This window comes from Vanessa cardui, chromosome 4, assembly GCF_905220365.1.
Source record: "Vanessa cardui chromosome 4, ilVanCard2.1, whole genome shotgun sequence".
Taxonomy (NCBI): domain Eukaryota; kingdom Metazoa; phylum Arthropoda; class Insecta; order Lepidoptera; family Nymphalidae; genus Vanessa; species Vanessa cardui.
In genome coordinates this window covers 9,992,515-10,019,585 of record NC_061126.1, presented here as the reverse complement: position 1 = coordinate 10,019,585, position 27,071 = coordinate 9,992,515, and the positions used below count along the sequence as shown (strand labels likewise).

General features: G+C 36.0%; 1 protein-coding gene across 1 annotated transcript in view; it reads left to right on the top strand.

Moving 5' to 3' along the window:
• Positions 1-27,071, top strand: part of LOC124544129 (probable phospholipid-transporting ATPase IA) — a 106,015-nt gene that overhangs the window by 72,170 nt on the left and 6,774 nt on the right. Inside the window, exons 3-22 of the mRNA XM_047122579.1 lie at positions 3,298-3,427; positions 9,556-9,739; positions 10,191-10,351; positions 11,167-11,364; positions 12,014-12,138; positions 12,506-12,658; positions 13,383-13,492; positions 13,968-14,141; positions 14,550-14,730; positions 14,803-15,152; positions 15,660-15,791; positions 16,296-16,454; positions 17,098-17,295; positions 17,718-17,876; positions 19,004-19,140; positions 19,763-19,883; positions 20,308-20,499; positions 20,922-21,040; positions 21,889-22,023; positions 23,446-23,544. Coding sequence (XP_046978535.1) covers positions 3,298-3,427; positions 9,556-9,739; positions 10,191-10,351; positions 11,167-11,364; positions 12,014-12,138; positions 12,506-12,658; positions 13,383-13,492; positions 13,968-14,141; positions 14,550-14,730; positions 14,803-15,152; positions 15,660-15,791; positions 16,296-16,454; positions 17,098-17,295; positions 17,718-17,876; positions 19,004-19,140; positions 19,763-19,883; positions 20,308-20,499; positions 20,922-21,040; positions 21,889-22,023; positions 23,446-23,544 — 3,217 coding nt within the window. The remainder of the gene's footprint in view (positions 1-3,297; positions 3,428-9,555; positions 9,740-10,190; positions 10,352-11,166; positions 11,365-12,013; positions 12,139-12,505; positions 12,659-13,382; positions 13,493-13,967; positions 14,142-14,549; positions 14,731-14,802; positions 15,153-15,659; positions 15,792-16,295; positions 16,455-17,097; positions 17,296-17,717; positions 17,877-19,003; positions 19,141-19,762; positions 19,884-20,307; positions 20,500-20,921; positions 21,041-21,888; positions 22,024-23,445; positions 23,545-27,071) is intronic.

The following is a 27,071-nucleotide window of genomic DNA, read 5'->3' as shown; positions in this document are numbered from 1 at the left end:
GTCTGAGAGTAAGAAATTATTACTAATTAAAAAAAAAATTATGCCATATATGTAGTTTTATTTGGCTGACATTTGTAAGAACGTGGTCTAATTAAGAAAAAAACACGTCATTTATACAGCAGTTTTATTATCGATAAATGAAGGAAAAATAATCGCTTATAAATTTACAAGGTCGTCATACGATTTGTATGTATGTTAGACTATAGACTGTTAGACTATATATATCAGAAGCAATAAAATCTCGTAACCTAAAATTTAGATAATTCTTGGAAGAATGTCTGCCAAAACATTACATGATTTTAATACTGCTAAATTTCCAGAGAGCGTTTGAAATTTATGTTTATTATTTGATAAAATATATATCTATTTAAACTTCTTATCGTTATGCTAACGTAACTGTAGGGCATAAGATTGTGTAAAGTTATTTATGTAGAAAAAATATATGTAGTATACTAGTTGTGACCTACGGCATCACTTTTGGGGTCGGTATTCAGGCTATACATAAAACGTAACCAATGCCCTTGCTATATAAACTTGAACTCCAAAAGTTTGCTACTTGCCAAACATTACCAGGTTCGGTTTAGGGGTTTTGAAGTTCAACAAAGAAACATAGAGAATCATTTTTGCGTTTATAATATTAGTATAGATGACACAATCCCTTCACCGTTAAAACAACCTTAAAATAAGTCGTTTCATTGGACGTTTGCATCATCTCTTATTTTAAAACAAATCGTTTTGTACGATGACTTGATTTATGATTAATAATTTAAAGTTTTAAATATAAAGAACAAAGAATTTTAATTTAATGTATACAAGAATACATTTATCTAATGGAACATGAATACTTATTCCAATTTCTTGCTTTCTTCAGCGAGTGTCTTCTTGACCTCTTTATACGATGAGACATTCGTTTTCTCATATTCGTGTTAAACTATACTGACATGTGAATTTTATGTGAAACATTTTATCAACAAAACGATATTTAATATATTTTTTTAAACAATTTTCATTACATAATCATAAAAGTGATTCATTAATACCACTAATGATTGTGAGAGGCAATTATCATTAAAGGTATTTGTCCGCCATGTTTGAATCATATTCATGACGTCATGTCAGCTGGGGACAGCTATCAATACAGCCATGCCGTTTTTGTGTTTTTCTTTTGATAATAGACCAGTCAAAAGCTGTTTCAATTTATTGATTGTTTTATTTTAGTAACTTTCTAGCTAGCTCAAAAAAATCTCTCTCTCATTTATTATTCCACTTACGTTTTTGTACGACAAATATTCTTTTGAAAACTGGATACCGAATTGCTTTCGTGAAACATTTTAGTCGTTATTTATATAACAAAAGTGTTACAAATCTGAAAGGTGTTTCAAATGTAAAAAATAAACGCTTCAATGAGCTTTCTTTATGTACTTTACGACTTTATAACAATTAACGATGTTCATATTATAAATAACATTAAATGCTTAAATATATACAAATATGAACTTAAACTAGTTACTGTATAAATCTTGGTGGCAAGAATACTAGCAACATTTCCCCTTTGAATCGCAAAAAGACAATATTGCGCTTGGATATATTTTGCCAGATTTTTATTAGCTATTGTACTCGAAAAGGTATTAAGTGTACAAGATAAGTTAAATTAAAGTTCATCCTCGTCATTGTTGTCTAAAGACAAACACAACAGCCTGTAAATTCCCACTGCTGGGCTAAAGGCTTCTCCCTTTGAGGAGAAGGTTTGGAACATATTCCACCACGCTGTTCTAATGCGGGTTGGTGGGATACACATGTGGCAGAATTTCTATGAAATTTGTCACATGCAGGTTTCCTCACGATGTTTTCTTCCACCGCTGAGCATGAGATGAATTATAAAGACAAATTAAGCACACGAAACAGCGGTGCTTGCCTGGATTTGAACCCGCAATCATCGTTTAAGATGCACGCGTTCTAACCACTGGGCCATCTCGACTCCACTGTCTGTCTAAAGACAGTTGCCGTTAATATTTTCAAAAGTCGTACGTATCGAGAACAATGGAAGATAGTGTACGTTTGCTTGCACACACATATATTTATACATAATATACATTTATCCTCGCATGTTACTAATATTTATGAATAACCGACGAAATCATGAGCATCATAATCATCATAAAAAAATAACATGTTGAGTATGATATCATCACCGAGCTTACACTATTGACGTATAAGTACACATACATTTTTAAGAGACCTTTTTCACTTCGCCAACAAAGTTGTTTGAACTATTTCTTACTCGACAGCGAAGAAAAGAGTTAAATGTGTGCATTAATTCAAGAATATATTTGAACTTTTATTCAACAATTAGATTTTTATAACTAAATTTTATAGATTAACTACCGATAGCTGAGAACTTATGTGGAAGGCGGCTATCATGGTTTGGGCATGTAATGCGGAGGAATGAGGAACATATTTATATAATATAGGACAACCCAAGAAACTGCGATGATGAGATGGATTGTGTGAAAGACGATATGATTAGAAAGAATGTTACTTGTGAAATGACGTCTGACAGAGAAGTGTGAAAGGAGAACACATGCTGCGCCGAACCCAAATAACATTGGGATAAGGACAGGAAGAGGATTATGATGGATTAATAAATTTTATAAAATTATTGAAACGTTATTTATTTATCATATAATAATAACTAAATTATATTAATTTAGGAGAGATCTCGTTAATTTATAAAAGGAATCAGAGCGTAACGGAAGTGGCTGCACTGCAATTAGTCTTTATAATTAAAGAACGTTTGTTATTTATTCCATATCAAATAAATACAAATAAATTAATCATTAATTATATATTCGTGTCTCTTGTTTTTACGTAGTGATATAAGTCGTCCATGAAAACAAACAAACGAATGAATAAAGACCATTTCTATTCGACCAAAAGCAAGGTTTACATTTTATATTTCTTTTAAAATATAGATTTTTTAAAGACTCAGTGGTATTTATGTTCGTTTTGAAACTTATGAAAACTGTTTAGATAATTTTAGGCAATAAATTCAACCTACATGATGATAACAATCATATTCTATAAAATAACTTCGATTAATAATCGAAGAGTTTTAGTAATTTTTGACATTTGATTTGTAATATTTTATCTAAGACCAAGTTTCCGGTTATATGCGAATTATAATTACAGAATGTGTAATTCAATTGGACATAATAAGGTTTAGTATATTTTATAAGAGATATGGAAACATAAATAACTCGATAAATTTATTTTATTGTTATATAATTTGTCCGCTAGATGAGGATGAGGCAACGACGTCAGGCATTACGGATGGCGCTGCGGATGAGCAACAAAACCGAGTCATCTTCGTCAACCGCCCGCAGCCACAGAAGTTCGTCAACAACAGGATATCAACTGCAAAGTACAGGTAAATAAAGCATGATTTGTTATGTCTACATGCTGTACTTCTTACTCTCGCACTTCAATAAAAGTCGAAATACCATAGCCAGTGTAACTACAGGCACAAGGGACATAACATCTTAGTTTCCAAGGTTGGTGGCGCATTGACGATTTATATAAGGAATACTTAATATTTCTTACAGCGTCAATGTCTATGGGCGATGGTGACCACTTACCATCAGGTGGCCCATATGCTCGTCCGCCAACCTATTAAAAAAAAAAAAAAATACGATATATGTATAAACTGAGTCTTGCGATGCTTATGAGACAGTCATAGCATAGATTTAACTAGTGACTTGCCCAGGCTTAAATAACAGTAGCGCTTAATAGATTGACGTATAGTTTTGTATGATTTTTTCCAAAAAACATATGATTTGATTTTAAAATTTATTTAGAATGCATTCACCGCACTTCATTGTATTTCTCACAAGGAACGATTTTTTCAAAGTAAAGTGTTATGTACATTATATATTAATGTACTAATGGAGTCGGTATTGGTATTGTAAGTTTTTCTTTTTTTATACGATGATTAGTTATTGAATTTATCCAAATAATATAATATGCATTACAATATATTATGATGCAACAAGATGTATTTACCTACTATGTAAACCTTATTGACCACATTCAAAATATTTACAAATAGCCTGGACAATTCTTTTTCGATGAATGACAATATTTTTCAACAGCTTGTTTCAAAGTCATGTTCCAAAAGGCAATAAAGATATACACTACGCATTCAAATCATGTAAACTATATATAGCATACCATAGCTTGTACTTCTTCATTTGTAATAAAACTATAACAGGTCATTAGTTCTTTTGTTTAATTGACAAATCTATATTGACTTTTAATGTATTCTCAATATGTCCAAAATGAAAGCTTTGTCTTTTGTCGGAGGGAGGGGAGGTCAGTTAAGAGCATAAGCCAAGAAGTTCGCGCAGATTTGTCACTATCGTTTTCATCTTTTTCTATTTGTTTCTGAAAGTATTAAAGTGAAAATATTTGATTCGATAGTCATCATTGTAATTGTATTAAGAAGATAAGTTAATTATTATACTAACATATAATCAAAATAATATGAGTTAGGCTGGGTTTAAAAGCTAGAAGAAAAGAAAATACGAAATGGATTACTTAGTTACCATAATCAATTAAATCATCTAAAAAAAGTGCGCATGTAAATAATAATGTCTTTTTATGATACACTAAATAAATGTCCAAATTTATTAAGCATCGATTCGTATTTTACTAAATGAGTTGTGGTTAATTAACCCGAACTTAATCAAAATTCCAGTACCGGACAGCGAGTGTAGTACTACCTACATACATATATGTTAGTGCAAATCAATTACACGTTTCAAAACTTAATTACTTGTTACTAATTTGGCGACATGTAGTGGTTTTAAATGCGACGTTATTTTAGTAGATATTTTATAACAAAAATAATCAAAGGCTATTAAAACTAAGTCTGAATTTATTTATTCACTACCTACGATTATTCGATTAGCACCCTTTGCTTTTGAGGTTTCCCTCGAACGCTGTTAATAACATTATTTTAGCCTTGGGCCTTTCATCGATATCTAAGAATTTATTATTGTCAGACTTAGCATAAATTATCATTTTTTTTTTTGTAAAAAAAATCATTTAATTGAAGACGAAATAGTTGTAAATATATTTAATGGCAATCTAAAATATTTGGAAGCATTACAATCATTAATCAACACAAATATTATTTTATACAAGTTATTATGCTAAATATTTTTTTTGTCACAATTACATATTTATATTTCAGACAAAAATTCGTTATACATCTGCAAAAATAACTGTGCATTGCGTTGATTAGTCATAACGCTCGTGTAGGTTTTCGTAGTACCCTTTCTTTCCCTTTTATACGTGAACATTAATATGTATCTCACGCTTTTTTATAAATTCATACAACCACTGCGTTAAATAGGTGGAATTTCTTTAATAAATAATTAGATTTGTGTTGTGTTTACGTACTTATATTATCCACGAGATAAGCATAAACTTAATTTGCGTCAGGCAGTAAACGCTTGTCGTAAACGTTTCCCGAAACCTATTTCTGGCACAATTATAAAAACACGCTGTGCCAACCCGAAAATAAACGAAAAGGATTGATGATAATTCGAAGAAATTTCGGTAATTTGGATATAAATACATCATTTCATTTGAACTAATTACATACTCCAACAGGTACCAAGCGATTCCATTACATGAATATCGAAATAATCTGCTTTAAATTGAGCTTAAACAATAACATTTAAATGTTATTTCAATAGCCTTCACCAAACATTCATTATCAATATTGTTAAACAAAAATAGATTAAAAGCCTTTGTGAGAGAATTAATTAGTAAGTACTAAATTATGCTCAGTAGTAATTGCATAAATTTCGTTAATTTATGCGCAGTTGTTGTAACATACATCACCGATGACTTTTAAATTTGGAATCAGTTAAGTATATAAAAAACGAAAGCGTCTGGATAATCTATATTATTTTCGACAGTGAAATGATGGAAAGTTATATGTTGCAGAACATACGCATCAAAATAAATACGATAATGCCGTGAATCGGCTTTCGACGCTACAATAACAAACTATATCTGTCAAGACTATTTTGTCGATTCAGACGAGCTTTTATTGATTTTGCAAAAGTGATTAGTACCTACCATCAACAAATACAATTTCAATGCTGCTAACTGTTGATTGAATATCAGAACATGAAAATCTTTTTCTACACTATCCGTGAACACCTGATTTACCTGATATATACGATTCTTTATACTTAGCCATTGAATATATACATGTCAATTGTTATGACCATTAATTCTATCAAGAGTGTTTAATTGTCTTTTGACTTTGTATCGTCTGGTTGTATAAGATCAACCGTGCGTGGTGCATGATTCTTTCACACTTATGCCCATCATGAATTAGTTTATTATTAACGAACATGTATTTAAAACGAACATACTATGCTCTGATATGCGTTAAATAGTAAATAATGGTGATAATCAGAACCTCGAAAATAATTGCTACGTCGTCATTTATCCCCATAAATGATGACTTTTGGTTGCTATTCACAGCAAGAAAGAATAATTTACCCGTTTATTATGATTTGAACAAATTATTTTTCAATGAATTATTTGTAACAATCATTAAGTTCGTAGTCTTACAATTTTTAATTATGTTATAACGAATTGATTATCGTACCGCCTTCCCAATTCTCGTTAATTTCACAAGGCTCCGACATTTTTTTTTAACTCATAGCATTAAATGAGGCAGTGAATTAAATTTAAGGTAACATTTTGTAATAAATCTATAAAGATTAATTGTTTATAGACCTAAATTACCCCCTAATTGTAGTAAATCGATTTGAAGATTTTATAATTAAAAAATAATAAAATTGACGGAGAGTTTATTTAATAATCTTGGCATTGATTTTTATTAACGACTTATGTTTAATCAAGCGTGTCTAATCAACTAACTTCCTATTAGAGCTCGCCCCACATGACATCAGTTAGTCTGGCCCCGATGCAAGCTTCAATATTCGACGCTCGACGGCCTGTCTTGAATACAAATGAATTCAATGTGTATTATATTGAATAATTAAAAGTCGATGGCATTCAAAATTACTTTTATACGATATTGAATGTTGAAATCTCAAAGGTGACGCGTTTGTGTGAAAAACTAAATTTGCTGTCGAAAATTCTCACAAGAATACTCGTATAGGAACTTAGTAAATACAATTAAGTTAAATTACAAAGCAGGATCGTTTGAAAGACAGGGTTTGTTGAAACAAAGAGTAACAAGTTGTACAAAACAAAGGCAACACATCGAAAATTGGAGCACAATAATTAGTTTTCCTTGAAGATATTGAATTTAAGAAGTCTCCTAAAATAAAATAATGGAACAAAATATTTGAAAACTTATCGCAATTATGAATAGAGATTTGGCATTTCCAATAAATAGTGAAGTAAATTTTAGCCTACTTATGTTTCCTTGTTACAAATGAGGATTTATTTCCAAAACAATGTACCTCCTTGGTTCGTTTTGTTACAGTTTTGTACCCACTTCCCGTTTCCGATACGAGATCTATAAATAATAATGTAATTACGATATTTTTAAAATATTTTTTCAATGTTGCTTAGTTGTATGGCTTTGTACAAACCAGCCTAGTTAGGTATTATCTACTCATCAGATATTCTAACGCTAAACAGCGATACCTAGTATTGTTGTGTTTCGTTTGAAGACTGATTATAGCAGACTAATTACAGACACAAGGGACAACATCCTATCTTAGCGCATTGACGATGTAAGGAATGGCTTATATTTTTCACGGCAGTAGTGATATCTAGATTTTTGTTTGTCGTGACCTTTGTTTACACAGCTTATAAATATACAGAAATCTAATGAGAATATATTGTTAAACAAACTTAATAAAAGGAAATGAGGATTATAAGTTAGTTTTATCACTTATTAAAGGCCACTCGTATTTCTTAAAAAGAAGCACCGTACTGGCAAAGGATTTCAAACCACACATCTTCATGTGTGTATTCACAATCTTTTTTATAATATAAAAATTTGCTTCACATAGAAATTGTGCCAAATAAAAATATACCTTATTTTAACTTGGCGTTTAAAGATCCTAATTTTTACAGCGAATGTAACGTTATCGCAATGTTTACGCACGACAGATATTTGCAGCCGCTTGGCACGCTGCCCGGCGTCATGATTTGATGTCACACGCCTAATATACGGGAATTCTCGCCCCAGGGAAGGCGGCCTATATGCGTTTGTTTACATGATCCATATGTTTTAAAAGTGTAGGCCGTACAGTTGACAATACCATGTTGCCGAGTAATTTGGACTAGAAATAAGGTTTAGGTCAATGATATGTAGTATTAGGCTATCGAAATATTTTTATAAATATATGAATATTGTAACTTCTCTAAAATGTATATCGTTTTATAATACCACTGTATTTAGTTTTGTTCGAAAATACATAATATTATTGAATTTAAAAATCGAACGACGGAGTCGTAACTAGTGTTGCATATCTACTATCGATAGACAATCCATTTTATTATCAATCGATAACGTGTGAGCAATGGTGTCGATGGTCTATCGAAAGTCTCGTTCAAATACTATAGATAGTATCGATAGCACCCCGTGGTATCTTTCACTTACACTTCTATTGATATCAGGGAAACTACCGCCCGCCGATAGTATTGAAAAATACATTCGTTTATAAAATAATTGTATTTTGTGCAAGCGTGAACCAATAATTACAACAATTGAGTCTGTTAATATTTATTTCTTTGATTTCAAAAAGTACCTCTGATATTCCAAAACCATTGAGATTGTCTTTTGATATAGCTGTTATTAATACGATTTATTACTATCGATACTATCGATATTCTCAATTTTCAAGATAAACTATTCACAGTCAAACTATCGATGTTTTTCAACACTGGTCGTAACAATCTTAAATGTGGTTAAATTGTTGTTATAGCAGCGTTTACTTAGATAAATCCTTGAAATACAATGAAATTATTTTGTAACGATGTTGAATAAAATATGAGTACTTCGACTAACTGCTTTGGCTATGTTTCATGCAAATACTTATTTCAACATAATTCAAATGTATAAGTACGACACAACTTAGATGTCGCATCGGCAAAATTCGTAAAACCGATCACATCCGAATTAAGTACGCTATCCCAAATTATCAATATTTATTTCTCACGCGAATATGATCTTTGCACAAACGTAATAACTTGTAATATCATATGACCTAATATATTCGTCAATTTGACGCGTCGATGTACATACACTTGCTTTCTCTGACGTGTGAATCTACAGCGACGAATAGCGTCGAATGGCGCGATAGGGAGCTATTTCTATTGGTTGTGTAAATCGGCACTAATCGGTTTTATTTTCATTCCATTGCATTTTCCGATGCTACATCTAATTTGTGTCTTACTACTGAGTTTTATATCATTAAATGAATAAAACTCAGTCAGATAGAATCCGCTTAGTGAGTAATGATATCACATAGTATTGCGATTCCTCCCCAGCGTGCCGTCGTTCGTCCCCCTGTTCCTGTTCGAACAGTTCCGCCGCTACTCCAACTGCTTCTTCCTGCTGATCGCGCTCTTGCAGCAGATCCCAGACGTTTCGCCCACCGGCCGCTGGACCACGCTCACGCCACTCATCCTTATACTTACTGTTAGCGCTATTAAGGAGGTCGTCGAGGATTTTGTAAGTTATCGTTCAAGTTGTAATTGTAAAATATTGATAGAACGTTCGAACGCGAGTAAATAATTACTTGCATCGCGTAACCAAACAAGTTTTCTGCTTATAAGCGGTCACCATATCCCATGGACACTATGAGTGAATAAAAAATATGAAGTATTTTTTTTAGCAATTGACTTGCCCGAATTTGTGTCGACCTTAAATATACTATTTCAAGCCATTCAATAATAATTATTATTAAGAAGTACTTAACATCATAGTATGTTTTCAAGCCACTTTTTTAACATTTTATCGAGTGTATGATATTACAGAAAAGTATCAGTACATTATAGGACAAATTGATGGAACCATCGCATAAAATATCAAAAAGCTTTTCTTATGTTGTATCAAAAGCCAAATCTACTGATATAGAGAAAATTCTGATATTTTATTCTCTTTTTGTTTTCACTGTTCATAGAAACGCCATAGAGCAGATGACGAAACAAATCGACGGAAAGTGGAAGTGCTACGCGACGGGAGATGGCAGAGCATCAGATGGGAAAAGCTTCAAGTCGGTGACATATGTAAAGTTCTCAACAACCAATTTTTTCCAGCCGATCTTGTGTTATTGGCCTCTAGGTGAGTTCTAAATAATTAGTTTTTATTCTACTCAAACGAAATTAATTTAAGTTTTATATTACTTTTACTTTTTCTTTTGGACAACATCACATACATTACTCTGATCCCAACGTAAGTAGCTAGAGCACTTGTGTTATGGAAAATCAGAAGTTACGGCGGTACCACAATACCCAGACCCAAGACAACATAGAAAACTAATGATAATCTAAGTACATCGACTCGGCCGGGAATCGAATCCGGACCTCGGAGTGGCGTACCCATGAAAACTGGTGTACCCTCCACTCGACCACGGAGGTCGTCAAATATGTTATTATTAATAAAATCTTCTAAAATGACCTCCACGACCTCCGGGCGTGGTTGTTGTCACTGCAGTCATTTCGATAGAGCTAGCCCGTGCCGGAAATGTTATATTTCGAAATTTGCGAACTCTTTTCCAAAAACTATTAACGGTCGTGTTATGATGATCAACGGCATTGCTTGCTCTTCGAGGCATGAGACACGTGCAAACACGGCATGGTTTCCCAATCAGCGAACATTATACCACCGAACACCAATACTTAGATCTATTGTGTTCCGTTGTAAAGGTTGTTCCCAATTCTTGCTAGCACTGTCTATTTCAGGAATACTTTATAATTCTTAAGGAACTAATGTACTTGTCTTTTAGCATTAGGTAGTTAATTTGTCAGTCCGACTATCTAACCCATAAAATTAAAAACAAAAGAAAACAGTTAAAAGATCATCAAGGCACTACACGCTGTTGTCTTAGCTAGATTTTTTTTAAATGTGTTAATTCAAAGTAAAAATAAATCTTTCAGTGAACCCCAAGGCATATCGTTCATCGAAACATCGAATTTAGACGGCGAAACTAACCTCAAGATACGCCAAGCTAGTCCAGATACCGCTCGTTTGGACTCGGTCTTTTCGCTTGCTGACTTCAGAGCGACAGTGCAGTGCGAACCACCCAACAGACATCTCTATGAATTTAATGGGATGCTGAAGGAAGCTAATGCTAAGTAAGCGTATTATTTTTTTAATTTTGTACACCACCTATAATTTTCATAAAACTTGATAACTTAACCAAGTATTGTTTTACTTATTTCTCCATTATCTTAGATGTCGGAAATCTCGAATTTTTATGCCATTTGTCCAAAATTGTACTTCATTACTTGATACATAATTGCTTCGTTATTTTCGATAGTCAGTTTCAGATTTTGATGACATTTGATTGTTTTTTCTTCAACTGTCTTTAAATTGTACTTGGTGGTAGGGCTTTGTGCAAGCCCGACTGGGTAGGTACCACCCACTCTTTAGTTATTCTACCGCCAAATAACAGTACTCAGTATTGTTGTGTTACGGTCTGAAGGGTGAGTGAGCCAGTGTAACTACAGGCACAAGGGACATAACATCTTAGTACCCAAGGTTGGTGGCATATTGACGATGTAAGGAATAGTTAATATTTCTTACAGCGTCATAGTCTATGGGTGATGGTGACCACTTACCATCAGGTGGCCCATATGCTCGTCCGCCAACCTATACCATAAAAAAAAATTAATTTGCTTCACTTTATAAAGATCCGTAATCACGGTATTCATTTTTATCTGATATTTGTAACAATGGAAGACTTGTGATACTTCGTGCAATGATTAATGTCGAATGTCGCAGGACGCTGCCGCTGAATCTGGAGCAGATGTTGCTACGCGGTGCCATGCTGCGCAACACGGCCTGGGTACATGCGCTTGTAGTATACACCGGCCATGAGACCAAGCTCATGAAGAACTCCACCAAGGGTACGCATCAATGCTGCAGAAATTAAACCAGAAAATCATTTATTGACCTTGATGACCCCTTTTACGTTACAGTTACAACACGTGAATATAATTTAATAATTTTGAGTTTAAGCCTGGGGCAAGTGTCATGTGATTAATTTATGTTTATAATGTCGGGTTCGGTGGAGTTGGAGTTGGAGCGAGCTCCCTTACTCCTAATCATACCCTCAAAAGGGAGAGGAAGTGTTTTATCAGCAGTAGGATATTAAAAATCTGTCACTTTATGTTCCTCCTTATATAATGCACTTTGTAAAACCATACTTTTTTTTTAATAATTTGATTTATAATTTAACCTTTAACCGTTTAATAATATTGGTTGGTGCTACAGCTCCATTGAAACGGTCGTCGATCGACCGTCAGACGAACACGCACATCCTCATGCTGTTCATGATCCTGCTGGTTCTGTCGCTGCTGAGCGCCGGCTGCAACGAGTTGTGGTTGAGCATGCGCACCAACACCGACTGGTACAGCGGCCTCGACGGTACGCCCTTATCAGAGTCGAATTTAAAGGCCCCCGGGCCACAAAGCAGTGGGGGCCCTAGACAAACAGAAGCGTGAACAACCTAAAAATTATATTATCATGAATTAATTACTTTTTTTATTTCAATCAGTAAGCTATGATTTAATTACTTTGTATCGGTAACTTTTAAAATATTAAGTAGTAACTTTATTATAATTTGACTATATCTCGGTATTTGTTAACTCGTTGAAAACTGATGTGGCCCCCACTCATGTGGAGGCCCCAGGGCAGTTGCCCCGTTTGCCCTCCCCTAAATACGGCCCTGGCACTTATTATACACCACCTAATATGTAGTAAAAGAGTCGAGATGGCCCAGTGATAAGAACGCGCGCATCTTAACCGATGATTGCGGGTTCAAAACCAGGCAAGCAACGCTGATTCATGTGCTTAATTTGTCTTTATAATTCATCTCGTGCTCAGCGGTGAAGGAAAACATCGTGAGGAAACCTGCATGTGACAAATTTCATAGGAATTCTGCCACATGTGTATTCCACCAACCCGCATTGGAACAGCGTGGCGGAATATGTTCCAAACCATCGCCTAAAAGGGAGAGGAGACCTATAGCCCAGCAGTGGGAATTTACAGGCTGTTGATGAATATGTAGTAATAACTATTATGTATTTTTGTGAAATTGTTACTTGATCTTTAAGTGGCAAGATATTTAAAATGTCTTTTTTTGTTACAGAGGCACAGAATGCACATTTCGGATTCAACTTTTTAACCTTTTTGATATTATACAACAATCTTATACCTATATCCTTACAAGTTACTGCTGAAATAGTGAGATTTTTCCAAGTGAGTTCTATCATTTAATTTTTTTACGCTATTGGTTGGCGGATGAGCATATGGGCCATCTGATGATAAGTGGTTACCACTAACCATAGATAATGACGCTGAAAGAAACATTAATCATTCCTTTCATCGCCAAAGTGCTACCAACCTTGGGAATTAAGATATTATATCCCTTCTAGCTGTAGTTACACTGGCTCACTCACCCTTCAAACCGGAACACAACAATACCAAGTACTGTTGTTTAGTTTAGTTTAGTATAATATCTGATGAGTGGGTGGGACCTACCCAGACGGGCTTGCATAAAATCGTACCACCAAGTAATCTAATATAGCTTTCATTGAAGAAAAGTATTGCCCATCTCTATGATAGGCCAAAGTAATTCGTATCGTACGATAAATAATTTATTAAAAATAAAACATATCGATATTGAGTTCAAAACATCGTATTGTTTACATATAGTATTTGTCGATGTGTACAGGCCAAGTTCATAGCCATGGATGGCGAGATGTACCACGAGCAGACAGACACGCCGGCACTGGCGCGCACCTCCAACCTCAACGAGGAGCTCGGCATGGTCCGCTACGTGTTCAGCGACAAGACCGGCACGCTAACCTGCAACATTATGGAATTCCGCAAGTGCTCCATTGCCGAGGTAATACGCCGTGACTTTTTGATGGATTAATTGTCCCGCAATAAATTCAGATTTTTTTATGGTATAGTTTGGCGGACGAGCATATGGGCCACCTGATGGTAAGTGGTCACCATCACCCATAGACAATGACGCTGTAAGAAATATTAACTATTCCTTACATCGTCAATGTGCCATCAACCTTGGGAACTAAGATGTTATGTCCCTTGTGCCTGTAGATACATTGGCTCACTCACCCTTCAAACCGGAACACAACAATACTGAGTACTGTTATTTGGCGGTAGAATAACTGATGAGTGGGTGGTACCTACCCAGACGGGCTTGCACAAAGCCCTACCACCAAGTGATATATATACCAATATATTTATGATTCTTATAAAAATATGTCCTCAAAAACATAATAATTCACAGGTTATCTATAACAAACCGAGCCCGAACGAGCGCCTCGAGGACACGCTCCTCTACCAGAACCTGAACAGCGGCCACCCCAGCGCTCCCGTGATCACCGAATTCCTCACCATGCTGGCCGTCTGTCACACCGTCATACCCGAGCCGATCGACGGCGGCATCAACTACCACGCAGCGTCCCCCGGTGAGTGCTCCGTCCCGTGTGGGTGACTCCCGAGTCGATGGTCGCAGAAATGATTGGAGGTGCGGCCCGCAGACGAGCGCGCACTGGTGAGCGGCGCGGCGGCGTGGGGCTGGGCCTTCGAGACGCGCACGCCCACGGCCGTGACGGTGCGCGCGCGCGGCCGCTCGCTCACGTTCGCCGTGCTGCACGTGCTGGCCTTCACGTCGGCGCGCAAGCGCATGTCCGTGCTCGTGCGCACGCCCACGGGCGAGATCAAGCTGTACTGCAAGGGCGCCGACTCGGTCATCTACCCGCGGCTGGCGGGCGGGCCGCGCGCCGCGCCCTACGCCGAGGCCACGCTGGCGCACCTCGAGCACTTCGCGTCCGAGGGGCTGCGCACGCTCGTCTACGCCGTAGCCGACGTGCCCGAGCGCGTCTACGAGGTAGATAAGTCATAAATGTTGTATTAAATTTTCGCGATTACACATTAATAAATAAATAAATAAATATGAGACAATATCACATACATTACTCTGATCCCAATGTAAGTAGCTGAAGCACTTGTGTTATGGAAATCAGAAGTAACGACGGTACCACATACACCCAGACCCAAGACAACATATAAAACTAATGGTAATCTACATTGACTCGGCCGGGAATCGAACCCGGGACCTCAGAGTGGCGTACCCATGAAAACCGGTGTACACACCACTCGACCATGGAGGTCGTCATTGAAATAAAACTAGCTATAACGGATTTGAATCGCGTATATTAATTATTTTTAACATACAGACGTAAAGTGCTCGAAACGTCGGGATGTTAAAAATAATTAATATACGCGATTCAAATCCGTTACAGCTAGTTTTATTTTAAATAAGTCATAGGTCAAGAGGAGTATTATTATTGGATATATTTATTTACATTGTATACTTATTACTAATTTCCTTCAGGACTGGTCGAATATGTATCACAAGGCGAGCGTAGCGATACACGATCGAGAACAAAAAATCGAAGAAGCTGCGCTTCTCATCGAGAACAATCTGCGGCTACTCGGCGCCACCGCCATCGAGGACAAACTGCAGGTGACGCGCCGAATTTACTTGAATCTATTTACATTTAGGTGCTGACAAAGTGTTTTATCTATTAGTACAGTTTTATCAGTATAGCACGACACAACTTAGATGTCGCATCGGCAAAATTCGTAAAACAGATCACATCCGAATTGAGTACGCTATACCAAATTATCAATATTTATTTCTCATGCGAATATCATCTTTGCGCAAACGTAATTACTTGTAATATCATATGACCGTATATATTCGGCAATTTGACACGTTGATTTACATGCACTTGCTTTCTCTGACGCGTGAATCTAGCGACGAATAGCGTCGAATGGCGCGATAGGGAGCTATTTCTATTGGTTGTGTAAATCCTCAATACTCGATCAATTTAATTCCATTGCATTTTCCGATGCTACATCTCATTTGTGTCCTACTATAACTATGTTATTCATGTATTTCCCTACCTATCAACGGATGCTGTATCGTGTGAGAGCGAGAGGTCGCTAAAGCGTTTGTGGTCCCCAGGATGGCGTCCCGGAGGCGATTGCAGCGCTGCTGAAGGCCAACATCCACGTGTGGGTGCTGACGGGCGACAAGCAGGAGACTGCCATCAACGTGGCGCACTCGGCGCGCCTGCTTCACTCCGCCATGCCGCTGCTACTTCTCAACGAGGAGAGCCTCGACGTACGGCCAGAGTTTATATTAACTTCTCTTTCTGTTTGTGTTACTTATTCTTCTTTGCCTGCTACGTCTAATTATATGCAAAACTGAAACAAATCTGAAAAATTCATTGTCGATTGACTTTAGCAAACAAAATCACTAAAATAGTGAATGATAATAATGACTTTACGCAAATGATTTCTTCTTTTTTTCTGTTTTTTATTTTGTTTCATTTATTAATTTTTTCGTTATGTTTGAAGACATCGTTTATATTCTTACTCATTGTATTTAGATTTATATGTATATTTATTTATTTTATATGTATTGATAATATAATTTATTAATGGATATATAATTTTTGTGTATTCTATATTTATATTTAATTCATAGTTTTAATAATAGACTCATATTATTTTATTCATAAGTAGAGCACCACCCACTTTATATTCTATGACCTATCCTACACCTGTTGGTTGCCTGGAAGAGATCGCTATGTAGCGATAAGGTCGTCAAAATTGTACGCCTGTTATATCTAGGCGATATCTTTGTCATATGTACTTTTATTTCACTATGTGGTGTACAATAAAGAATAAACTAAACTAAAATAGGTGTTTACAATTATTCCATGTTGGTAGTTTTTTATTTTTGTTATGTTTATTTACCGCAGGCGACGCGAGAGAGTCTGTCTCGTCACTTGACAGACTTTGGTGAAAACCTAAGGAAAGAAAACGAGGTGGCGCTCGTTATCGACGGCCAGACGCTCAAGTATGCGATGGGCTGCGACTTGAAGAAGGACTTCATCGACCTCTGCGTGTCCTGTAAAGTGGTCGTATGCTGCCGAGTGTCGCCCATACAAAAGGCAGAGGTGACTAACGATAATATAGATATCTATAGTACGACACAACTTAGATGTCGCATCGGCAAAATTCGTAAAACCGATCACATCCGAATTGAGTACGCTATACCAAATTATCAATATTTATTTCTCATGAGAATATGATCTTTGCACAAACTTAATAACTTGTAATATCATATGATTTAATATATTCGTCAATTTGACGCGTCGATTTACATGCACTTGCTTTCTATGACTCGTGAATATATAGCGACGAATAGCGTCGAATGGCGCGATAAGGAGCTATTTCTATTGGTTGTGTCAATCGGCAGTAATCGGTTTTATTTTGATTCCATTCCATTTTCCGATGCTACATCTAATTTGTGTCGTACTATACGGGATAAGATGGCCGAAGATGGAGCATTTTTAAAAGAAATCGTTTTTCTAACTAGGTCGTAGAAATGGTGTCCCGGGCGACGGGCGCCGTGACGCTGGCGATCGGCGACGGGGCCAACGACGTGGCCATGATACAGCGTGCCTCCGTCGGCGTGGGCATCAGCGGCGTCGAGGGGCTTCAGGCCGTATGCGCCTCTGACTATAGCATCGCACAGGTACTGGCGTCATAGTATATTAAATAAATAAATATGAGACAACATCACGCAATCATGAGCTGAGATAGCCCAGTGGTTAGAACGCGTGCATCTTAACCGATGATCGTGAGTTCGAATCCAGGCAAGCACCACTATATATATGTGCTTAATTTGTGTTTATAATTCATCTCGTGCTCGGCGGTGAAAGAAAACATCGTGAAACCTGCACGTGTCTAATTTCATCGAAATTCTGCCACATGTGCATTCCACCAACCCGCATTGGAACAGCGTGGTGGAATATGTTCCAAACCCTCTCCTTAACGGAAGAGGAGGCCTTTCTCAGCAGTGGGAAATTTACGGGCTGTTACTTTTTTACTTTATCACATACATTACTCTGATCCCAATGTAAGTAGCTGAAGCACTTGTTATGGAAATCAGAAGTAACGACGGTACCACAAACACCCAGACCCAAGACAACATAGAAAACTAATGATAATCTACATCGACTCGGCCGGGAATCGAACCCGGGACCTCAGAGTGGCGTACCCATGTAAACCGGTGTACACACCACTCGACCATGGAGGTCGTCAAATATCGTATATTGAAATGCCAGAAATATCTAAGAATTGAGAAGAATAGGCGAAAGCATCAAGCGAGATATTTCTTTCGTCAGAAATGTATGTTTACCATGGTAAATAGTTTCTTTTTGAAGGCGATCGATTTTTTCCAATTACTGCCATTCTCTATGAAGTCGTAAATATTTTAAGGTATAACCTTTACCTTACTAAGGCTGCGAATGAAAACTGTTGGTAGGAAACTTAGAAAACAATTTTGTGAACGTTTTCTGATCATCTGTTCACAAACGTTCATAATAGAAATATTATAAATGTGAAAGGTACATCATAAATTTATTATCTGTTATAATTATTGATCAATTACAAATACAATAATAACTGAATATAATATACAGTCGCTATACATAGTCAAATTTAAAATAGTCTCTCCTGGTTCGTACCCGACGCATAGCTGCCCATAATGCAGGCTACATTTCCACGCTGTACGGTAATGGACAACCTCTGCGCCAGGTAGGACCCGGAGTGACTGTCAGATGTAATAGAAATGATTAAAAATTGATAATTTATCCTCAGTTCCGGTTTCTGGTGCGGCTGCTGTTGGTACACGGGGCGTGGAACTACTCTCGTATCAGCAAACTCATTCTGTACTCATTTTACAAAAATATCTGTCTCTACGTCATCGAGCTTTGGTTCGCCATCTATTCAGCTTGGTTAGTTTCGTACTTATTTTTTAATACAAAATTTACGCCCGGACATCGACGAAATAGTGTGTTAAAGATTAAATGGTTGCAAAACAGTTACGAACACTATTCTTTTAAATAGGCTATTTGACTGGTTTTTTAAATACATTTTATATTATTTAGTAGAGGTTAAGGAACCCAGTAAAAGTTGATTTCTTTATTTTTAGTACATATTTGCCGAAAAATATCATATTTAAAATTCCATATTTAAATAACGCGCGAAAACGCTACATGGACAATATGGCGCTGCAATGGGGTCAGTGACGTCCCTTTGCTGTATTTTAATCAGTGGTATATATAGCAGAAAAGCAAGGTTTACAAGAAAGTGACTTCATCATAAGCCCGGCCAATCAGAAGCGTTTTGTGTCACGTGACAAACGTTTGAAAAAATGCATTTTTATTTATTGATTTTTGAATAAATTAAGTATTATTTTCAAGTTTCGTTAGTAAATAACCATTTTCAAATTCATAATATACACTGATTACAATAATTCACAATTTATTTTTCGCATTGTCAAATAGCCTATTATGTTCGAACTTTTAATAATATAAATCTCAATCAAAATTGGTAACTGAAGGATGTTTTCTTTAGGTCTGGTCAAATTCTATTCGAGAGGTGGACAATCGGGTTCTACAATGTGATATTCACGGCGCTACCTCCCTTCGCAATAGGACTCTTTGACAAGATCTGCTCGCCTGAAATCATGCTTAGGGTGAGTTGCTGTATCGTTTTGGTGTATTAACTATTGTAAAACACTTATAAATGTATTTTTTTAAGAATATAAATAAAACAATTGACAACCGATGATACAAATAGAACGCGTGCATCTTAACCGATGATTGCGGGTTCAAACCCAAGGCAAGCACCGCTGATTCATGTGCTTAATTTGTCTTTATAATTCATCTCGTACCAGCGGTGAAGGAAAACATCGCGAGGAAACCTGCATGTGACAAATTTCATAGAAATTCTGCCACATGTGTATTCCACTAACCCGCATTGGAACAGCGTGGTGGAATATGTTCCAAACCTTCTCTAAGGGAGAGGTCTTTAGCCCAGCAGTGGGAATTTACAGATTGTTGTTGATACGAATAGTTGTTTAACCAGTAAATCAACTGATGGTTCCCTCTGCCCTACAGCATCCGGTGCTGTATATCCCGTCGCAGCAAGGTCTATTGTTCAACGTTCGCGTGTTCTGGGTGTGGGCTGTCAACGCGCTGCTGCATTCCATCCTGCTGTTCTGGTTGCCGGTGCTCCTCACCAGCCACCACGTGCTGTGGCCCAGTGGAAAAGATGGTGGTTATCTCGTTCTCGGCAACTTCGTCTACACCGTGAGTACCGGTTTTGACTTGAACGGTGCCCAGTAAGTCGTATGTGGGTCGCCTGGCCTATCTGGGATTACATTTATAACATATTGATAAGTAGGTATAAAAGATAAGTTACCCAGTGTTATGAAAAGCGAAGGCTATGTTACATTTTAAATACTATATTTGGCAGCTCATTTGCAGTGTAAAGAGTAACTAATAATAATAATAAAAAGATAAGTTAGTCATTGAAATAAAAAGCGAAGGCTATATTCTATTTTAAATACTATATTTGGCAGTTCATTTCCAATGTAAAGAGTAACTTATAATATATTTATTTATTTTCTTTACAAAAAGTTTACAAAGTAAAATGTAACATTTACATAAAACTAATCCTTTTGACCAGTTAAGGTTAATAGTTTAATGATTAAAGACGACCTTGATTTCAGTTCGTGGTTGCGACGGTATGCCTGAAAGCGGGTCTGGCGACGCATTCCTGGACGTGGGTCACGCACGTCTCCATTTGGGGCTCTTTGGCTCTGTGGTTCCTCTTCATACTAGTTTACAGGTGCGTCCACGATATAGAATCAATTGATACATATAAATAGTTTGCCTTTGTCTTGTGGATGATGTAATGAAAGGCAATTGAGAATAGATATATGTATTGTAATATAATTTACAATATTTAATTGTTACGACAATATTACAGTGCGATGTTAGAATGGTGACTCCGCGACAGAACATATAGTAATGTATTAATTGACAATGTAGCATATCGAATATCGACTTGTTTCTAGGTGCCATTATGGACAGTGATTTTTGCTTACATTAATAAAATATAATACGTAGGCACAATAGTATAAAACAATAATATTTTCGAGTCGGTTCTGTTTATTTCTCTATTTTTATGCAGCTGCCAACATAATCAGGGTAATTATTATTATTAACCGGATAAAAAAGTTCATCAAAAATGTACATGCGGATGGAAAGAAAGTCATATTTAAAACTAAATAAAACTTTAAATATGATTATCAAAAATCCCTTCAAATTTACCATTTCTTTAACACTGCATTTTAATCGCTAGTTATGAGTGTAATACCATGTTAATTTAAGGAAAAAATGTTTATATACTTCTAAACAAATGCTGTCTAGTTGGTAATAAAAAAGAGTAAAAGTCGAGATGGCCCAGTGGTTAGAACGCGTGCATCTTAACCGATGATAGCGGGTTCAAACCCAGGCGAGCATCGCTGATTCATGTGCTTAATTTGTCTTTATAATTCATCTCGTGCTCAGCGGTGAAGGAAAACATCGTGAGGAAACCTGCATGTGACAAATCTCATAGAAATTCTGCCGCATGTGTATTCCACCAACCCGCATTGGAACAGCATGGTGGAATATGTTCCTTTCTTCCGACAGCAACCTGTACCCTGTCGTGGTGATCGGCGCGGTGATGCGCGGCATGGACCGCATGGTGTTCAGTTCGCTCGTCTTCTGGTTCGGATTGCTGTTGGTGCCGGTCGCCACGCTGCTGCCCGACTTGGTCATCACCGTGTAAGTGCTCTGCTGTCACCACTAACTAAATCACCACACACGTCATCACCAAATTAACAAACATTCCACACCGATACGGCCCCCCCCCCCCCCCATACAAACTTACAAACAGTTCTAATTTTGAATCTTTTCGTCATCTAAATGTATAAAAAAAGTGGTGTTGATTACATTACTTATAACTCCAGAACGGATGATCCGATTTGGCTGAGAATATGGTAAATAGGTAGCTTAGAATCAGGAGACAGGCTATGATACGCGTTTCCGTAAAGTCAGTATAAAACGGTACAAAAAACGCATTTGACATGGAAAAACAAAACATAAATTACACAATATAAAGACCTTAAAAAAGTCAGTTAGATATTCTGTAGTATATTTTGTATGAGCATTGTACCCAAGCGAATTCGGTGCGGGTCGTTAATCTTATAATAAATCTTAAATAATAATCTAGAAAAAAATGAAAAGAATTGGAGAAGGCCTATACCCTACGAAGGGGTTCCTATTGTATAGTTTAACAAAACAAAAAAAAAAAACAGAAATAATCACAATACAACACTAACATAGATACAAGAATTTTCTTTTATGAAATATACTAACATTATAGGAAATAAAAAAGGCTTTATTATTATTATAATCAACAATGATTACAGCTTGGCTCAATCTCTCGGTTTCGGGAGACAGAGGTGCCCTAAGAACAAGCACTTCCGTGTCCACTGCATGTGTCCCCTCCCCAACTCTAAATCGGAAGTTATTTAAAAACAAGTGACTTTTTTTAATACGAGTAAAAGTAACATTTATTAGGTAGTACTTTGAAATTTATAGTACATACAGTAAAACTATAGGTAGCTTAGAATTTGATATGATCGAATATGCAACTTGCTATCGAAATTATCCCAATTTAAAAATTAAAATAACTTTACTTATTGTTTTGGGTATGTGGATTTGATTATTATATTTGTTAATAGAAAAAGGATTCTTGGTGTATTGGATAGCTCGTAGTTATGTATAAAAGGTAGCATATAATTTCTTCATTTGTAGATTTATTTACAGAAGTAAGTTTATTTCAATTGAATTGTCCTTAGATACTGTGTAAATGTAATAAATACTTCATTTTTAAATTATAATCGCATAGATTGGAAATTGCAAATCAAATCAATTTTATCAACCAAGCTATCTAGACACGCGGTAGCGTGTCAATCCAAGTACTAGTAAGAGAACTGGCGAGCAGACCCATTCGTCACTATATATACAGTTTACAGACGTGTATGAATATAGAAATTAACAATGTGCGAGCAAGAGGTGAATAGAGGCGATGTCTTTTTCTATAACATTTTTGAACGCAGTAGATAGTACCCAAATATGTACCCAATTAACTAGTACTCATAAAGTAGTATAGTGCAGTAATAAGTTTGAAATTCGTTCCAGTGTACATAACTCGGCGTTCAAGACGATGACGGAGGCGGTTCGCGAGAGCGAGATAAAGAAGCGCGATCCTGCCGCACTGCTCGCACACCCGCGACACTCGTGAGTACCCACCACTCCACTGGCCCTCGCACCTTCGGTCGGTCACATAATACATTATCCTAATATCATAAAAATTTAATATTATATACTATATTAATAGTATATTATGACGTAATTATACACGATACAGTTAACCTTTTAAAAAAATTCGAATATAAAAACTAAGCTAATATTTATTTATTTACTAGATCGAATAAAACTAGGGTAGAATTACAAAAATAATATAATTTTACTTAATAAACAATATTTATAATTTTTTTTTTGTGACGTAGTTAAGTGGTCAGTAATTTTGCTACTCTACATAGTCTATGGTAGGCATTCTAGATGACTAATAAAAGTTAAAAAAATGCATCAAAATAGTTTCATTAATTTCTCGTTATATGGTATCATATATATTTAATTTCATATGGATAATGATAATTATGTGACTGACCGGTTACAAATAACAAAACAAATCAGGTTAAAAAATATTAATGAGGAACAACAATTAACTTAAACTCTATTGGGGTAAAAACGTATTTTTAAAGATTTTTGGTACAAATATTACAAATTAAATTTATATGTCACGAATAATATTGTGAATTCTTGTTGTTTCTAAATACATATTTTATATCATACTATATCTGCGATTTATATACAATTGGAAAGAATATGTACTTAATATATGTATATATCTCATGAGACTGCCGTTTGTGTTGTGTTTTTAATTTTGCATATTTCAATGTGCTAACTTACACTTGTGATTAACAACTATATTATAATATGTATATGTATGTTTATGTAAATTGTGTAAATAATAGGTGTATATGTTACAAAACCATATTCATTTTACTCTTTCAATTAAATAAATTAAACAGTGGCGTGCAACATAGATATACACTTTACATAGTCTAAGAGCGTTATCTCAACCTTTTATTACTTATATTATAATCTATACATATGCTATGTTGACTTTGCACGCCACTTTATAAAGTAATATAATATATTGATAAAAATATACTAGCTTTCGATTATAGGTTATATATTTAATATATATTATTTTAGTATATAATACACATTTAATATAATAATTGCACTTTAATGGCACATATATATTTTCTGTTCATATTATAATCAATATACGGAATGATTGGTCGGACGTATTATGTTTTCAAGGTCGCGATTGTATATTTCTCACGCGTGTAATATTGTAATTAGAAATATAACTCTCATAGATATAGAAATACTACTCATAGGTATTGAAATGCAAATTATATTACTATATAATACTCAAAAAAATCCCCGATACACAGTAAAAGATGCTGTGTTTTTGAACAGCGCACTAGTAATGACGTCATATTTTCAATTTGAGCGTTGGCAATATCCAATCAGATCTAATACCGAAAGCGATAGAACGACAATTCTACTTATCGACATTATTGCAAGTACAAAATATAGGGTTGGGGCTAGCAACCCTTTGCAAAATTGCGTTTCTCTCGTTATAATGTAGGTAAAAAAATATAGAGTTTATGATAGTCTATGACATAGTATATTTCGGTATTATAGTTTAATTGTTATGTTAAATATAAGACAAAATAATCGTATATATAATGTGTCCAACCAGTCATGTTGTATATTATATGAAGTAGTATTTATTTTATTTATATTTAATGTTGTAATCATTGTCGCATAAGCAATGTCTATGGATTTTCAATACAATTGCTAAGAAAACGTAAAAAAAAATATTTAAATTGTTCCTTGTGTATAATACATACAATAAAATAATTTATGAAAGTGTAAATTGACCCTCTTCTGCTATTGTGAAATATTGTTACTTCTTATTTGTTTGTCTAGATTAGAAGGGTACAAAGTCTATTGACCCTTAGACCACTTGATATTTTTTAGCTTAGTTAATGTCGTACTACAAATAAAAGTGATGAATCAAGGATGACCTTTGTTTCATAGGAATGCAAATATAATGGGTGCACTAAAATGCGGGAATAAATCTCTGTCATATTTATTTTTAGTATTAAAATTTTTGAATTGATAAAATATTTTGTCATTAAATAATGCAGAAACTACAAAGGACCTTTCCGTTAAACGAATGAATTGTAGTCACGTTACTTTAAAAAAAAATATATATTTATATCAATGTTTATTGTTAAAATGCAAGATATACTTAGGTACATGAAATTTAACCCGTTTTGCTGTTTAGAATTGGATTATTATTTGTTTACGTTGTTATTTGTATTATTGATCACATAGTTTTCTTTTTACATATAAATATGTTGAAAATCCATAGACAGTTTGTCATGTCACGTACGAGTGTAGTGTGCACGCATATCGGTGTATAGTATGTATGTGTTGAGTTATTCCGTTTGGTTGCCCGCACCTCCCCGCACTGGCGCCCCGCCCGCGACGTAACCGCATGACGTTCCTCTCCGTCTATATACTCATTAGTACTAAACCACAACGCGACTGTAGATTTAATAACTACGTAGGTAAATAATAAAGCAGATTAGTTTTACAGCATCTATTTAGATCACGTATTCCCTCTATACCGGTATAATTAGTATTTGGTTGCTGCGCGGTGTGGATAGTAATTAAAATGCACAATATTGGCTTCTTTAATCAATAACATAAATAGTGATCCGAGGGTATTCGAATTTCCCTTTCTTTGATAAATCGCTACTCGTACGTTCCGACGATACGGAGCGGCCCGTCGCCGCCGGCGGGGCGCCGTGCGCGGCTGTGCGCGGCTGACTGTGTTGTGGCGCGCAGGGGCCGGGCGCGACGCCGGCGCTGCGTGGCGCCCGCCGACCCGCCGCCGCTCGCCTGCCCCCCGCCGCCCGCCTGCCCCGCGCCGCGCCGCCCGCCCCGCGCGCGCCTCTCGCACGTCGTCTGACACCCGGCCGACACGCGACACGTCATATACGTCATATATCACGTCATATCTAACATCCGCGATGTACGCGCGCCGTCCGGGTCTCCGCAGACGAGACTGCGCCTACGTGGCCGATGATGACTGATGCTAAATTTATATTACCGAATGTTCCTCTGTGAGAGTATTTGTAAAGCATTTTTTAACTGATTGTACTCGTACATTCCCCTCGATTCGCGAATCGATCTCTTCGAAGCGATGTCTCGTGATATTTTAATATTGACATGTTAGTCTTAAACGAATCTAATACTAATGTTGACAGTTTTTTTTTTATTGCAAGTTGGACGTACTTCATATGCTATGTGAGAGGAATGACAACCTTTAAAAGGTAAACGATTATGTACGAATTCGCTGAGATGGTTTACACATTGTTCGATACGATATCGGTTTTCGATGGACGGTACTTCGCGGTCATATTTCAGCGATATTCGATTTGCATATTATGCCCACAACTTGGCGTGCTGATTAAGTATTACTAGATTTAAATACGGGCTGGAAAAATCGTATCGAAGAATTTGAAAACAATCTAATCGGTGATTTCTATAGTATGGACGCTCCCTAATTTTAAAAACGGTTTTTCTTAAGCTAACTTCCTATTTTAATACGG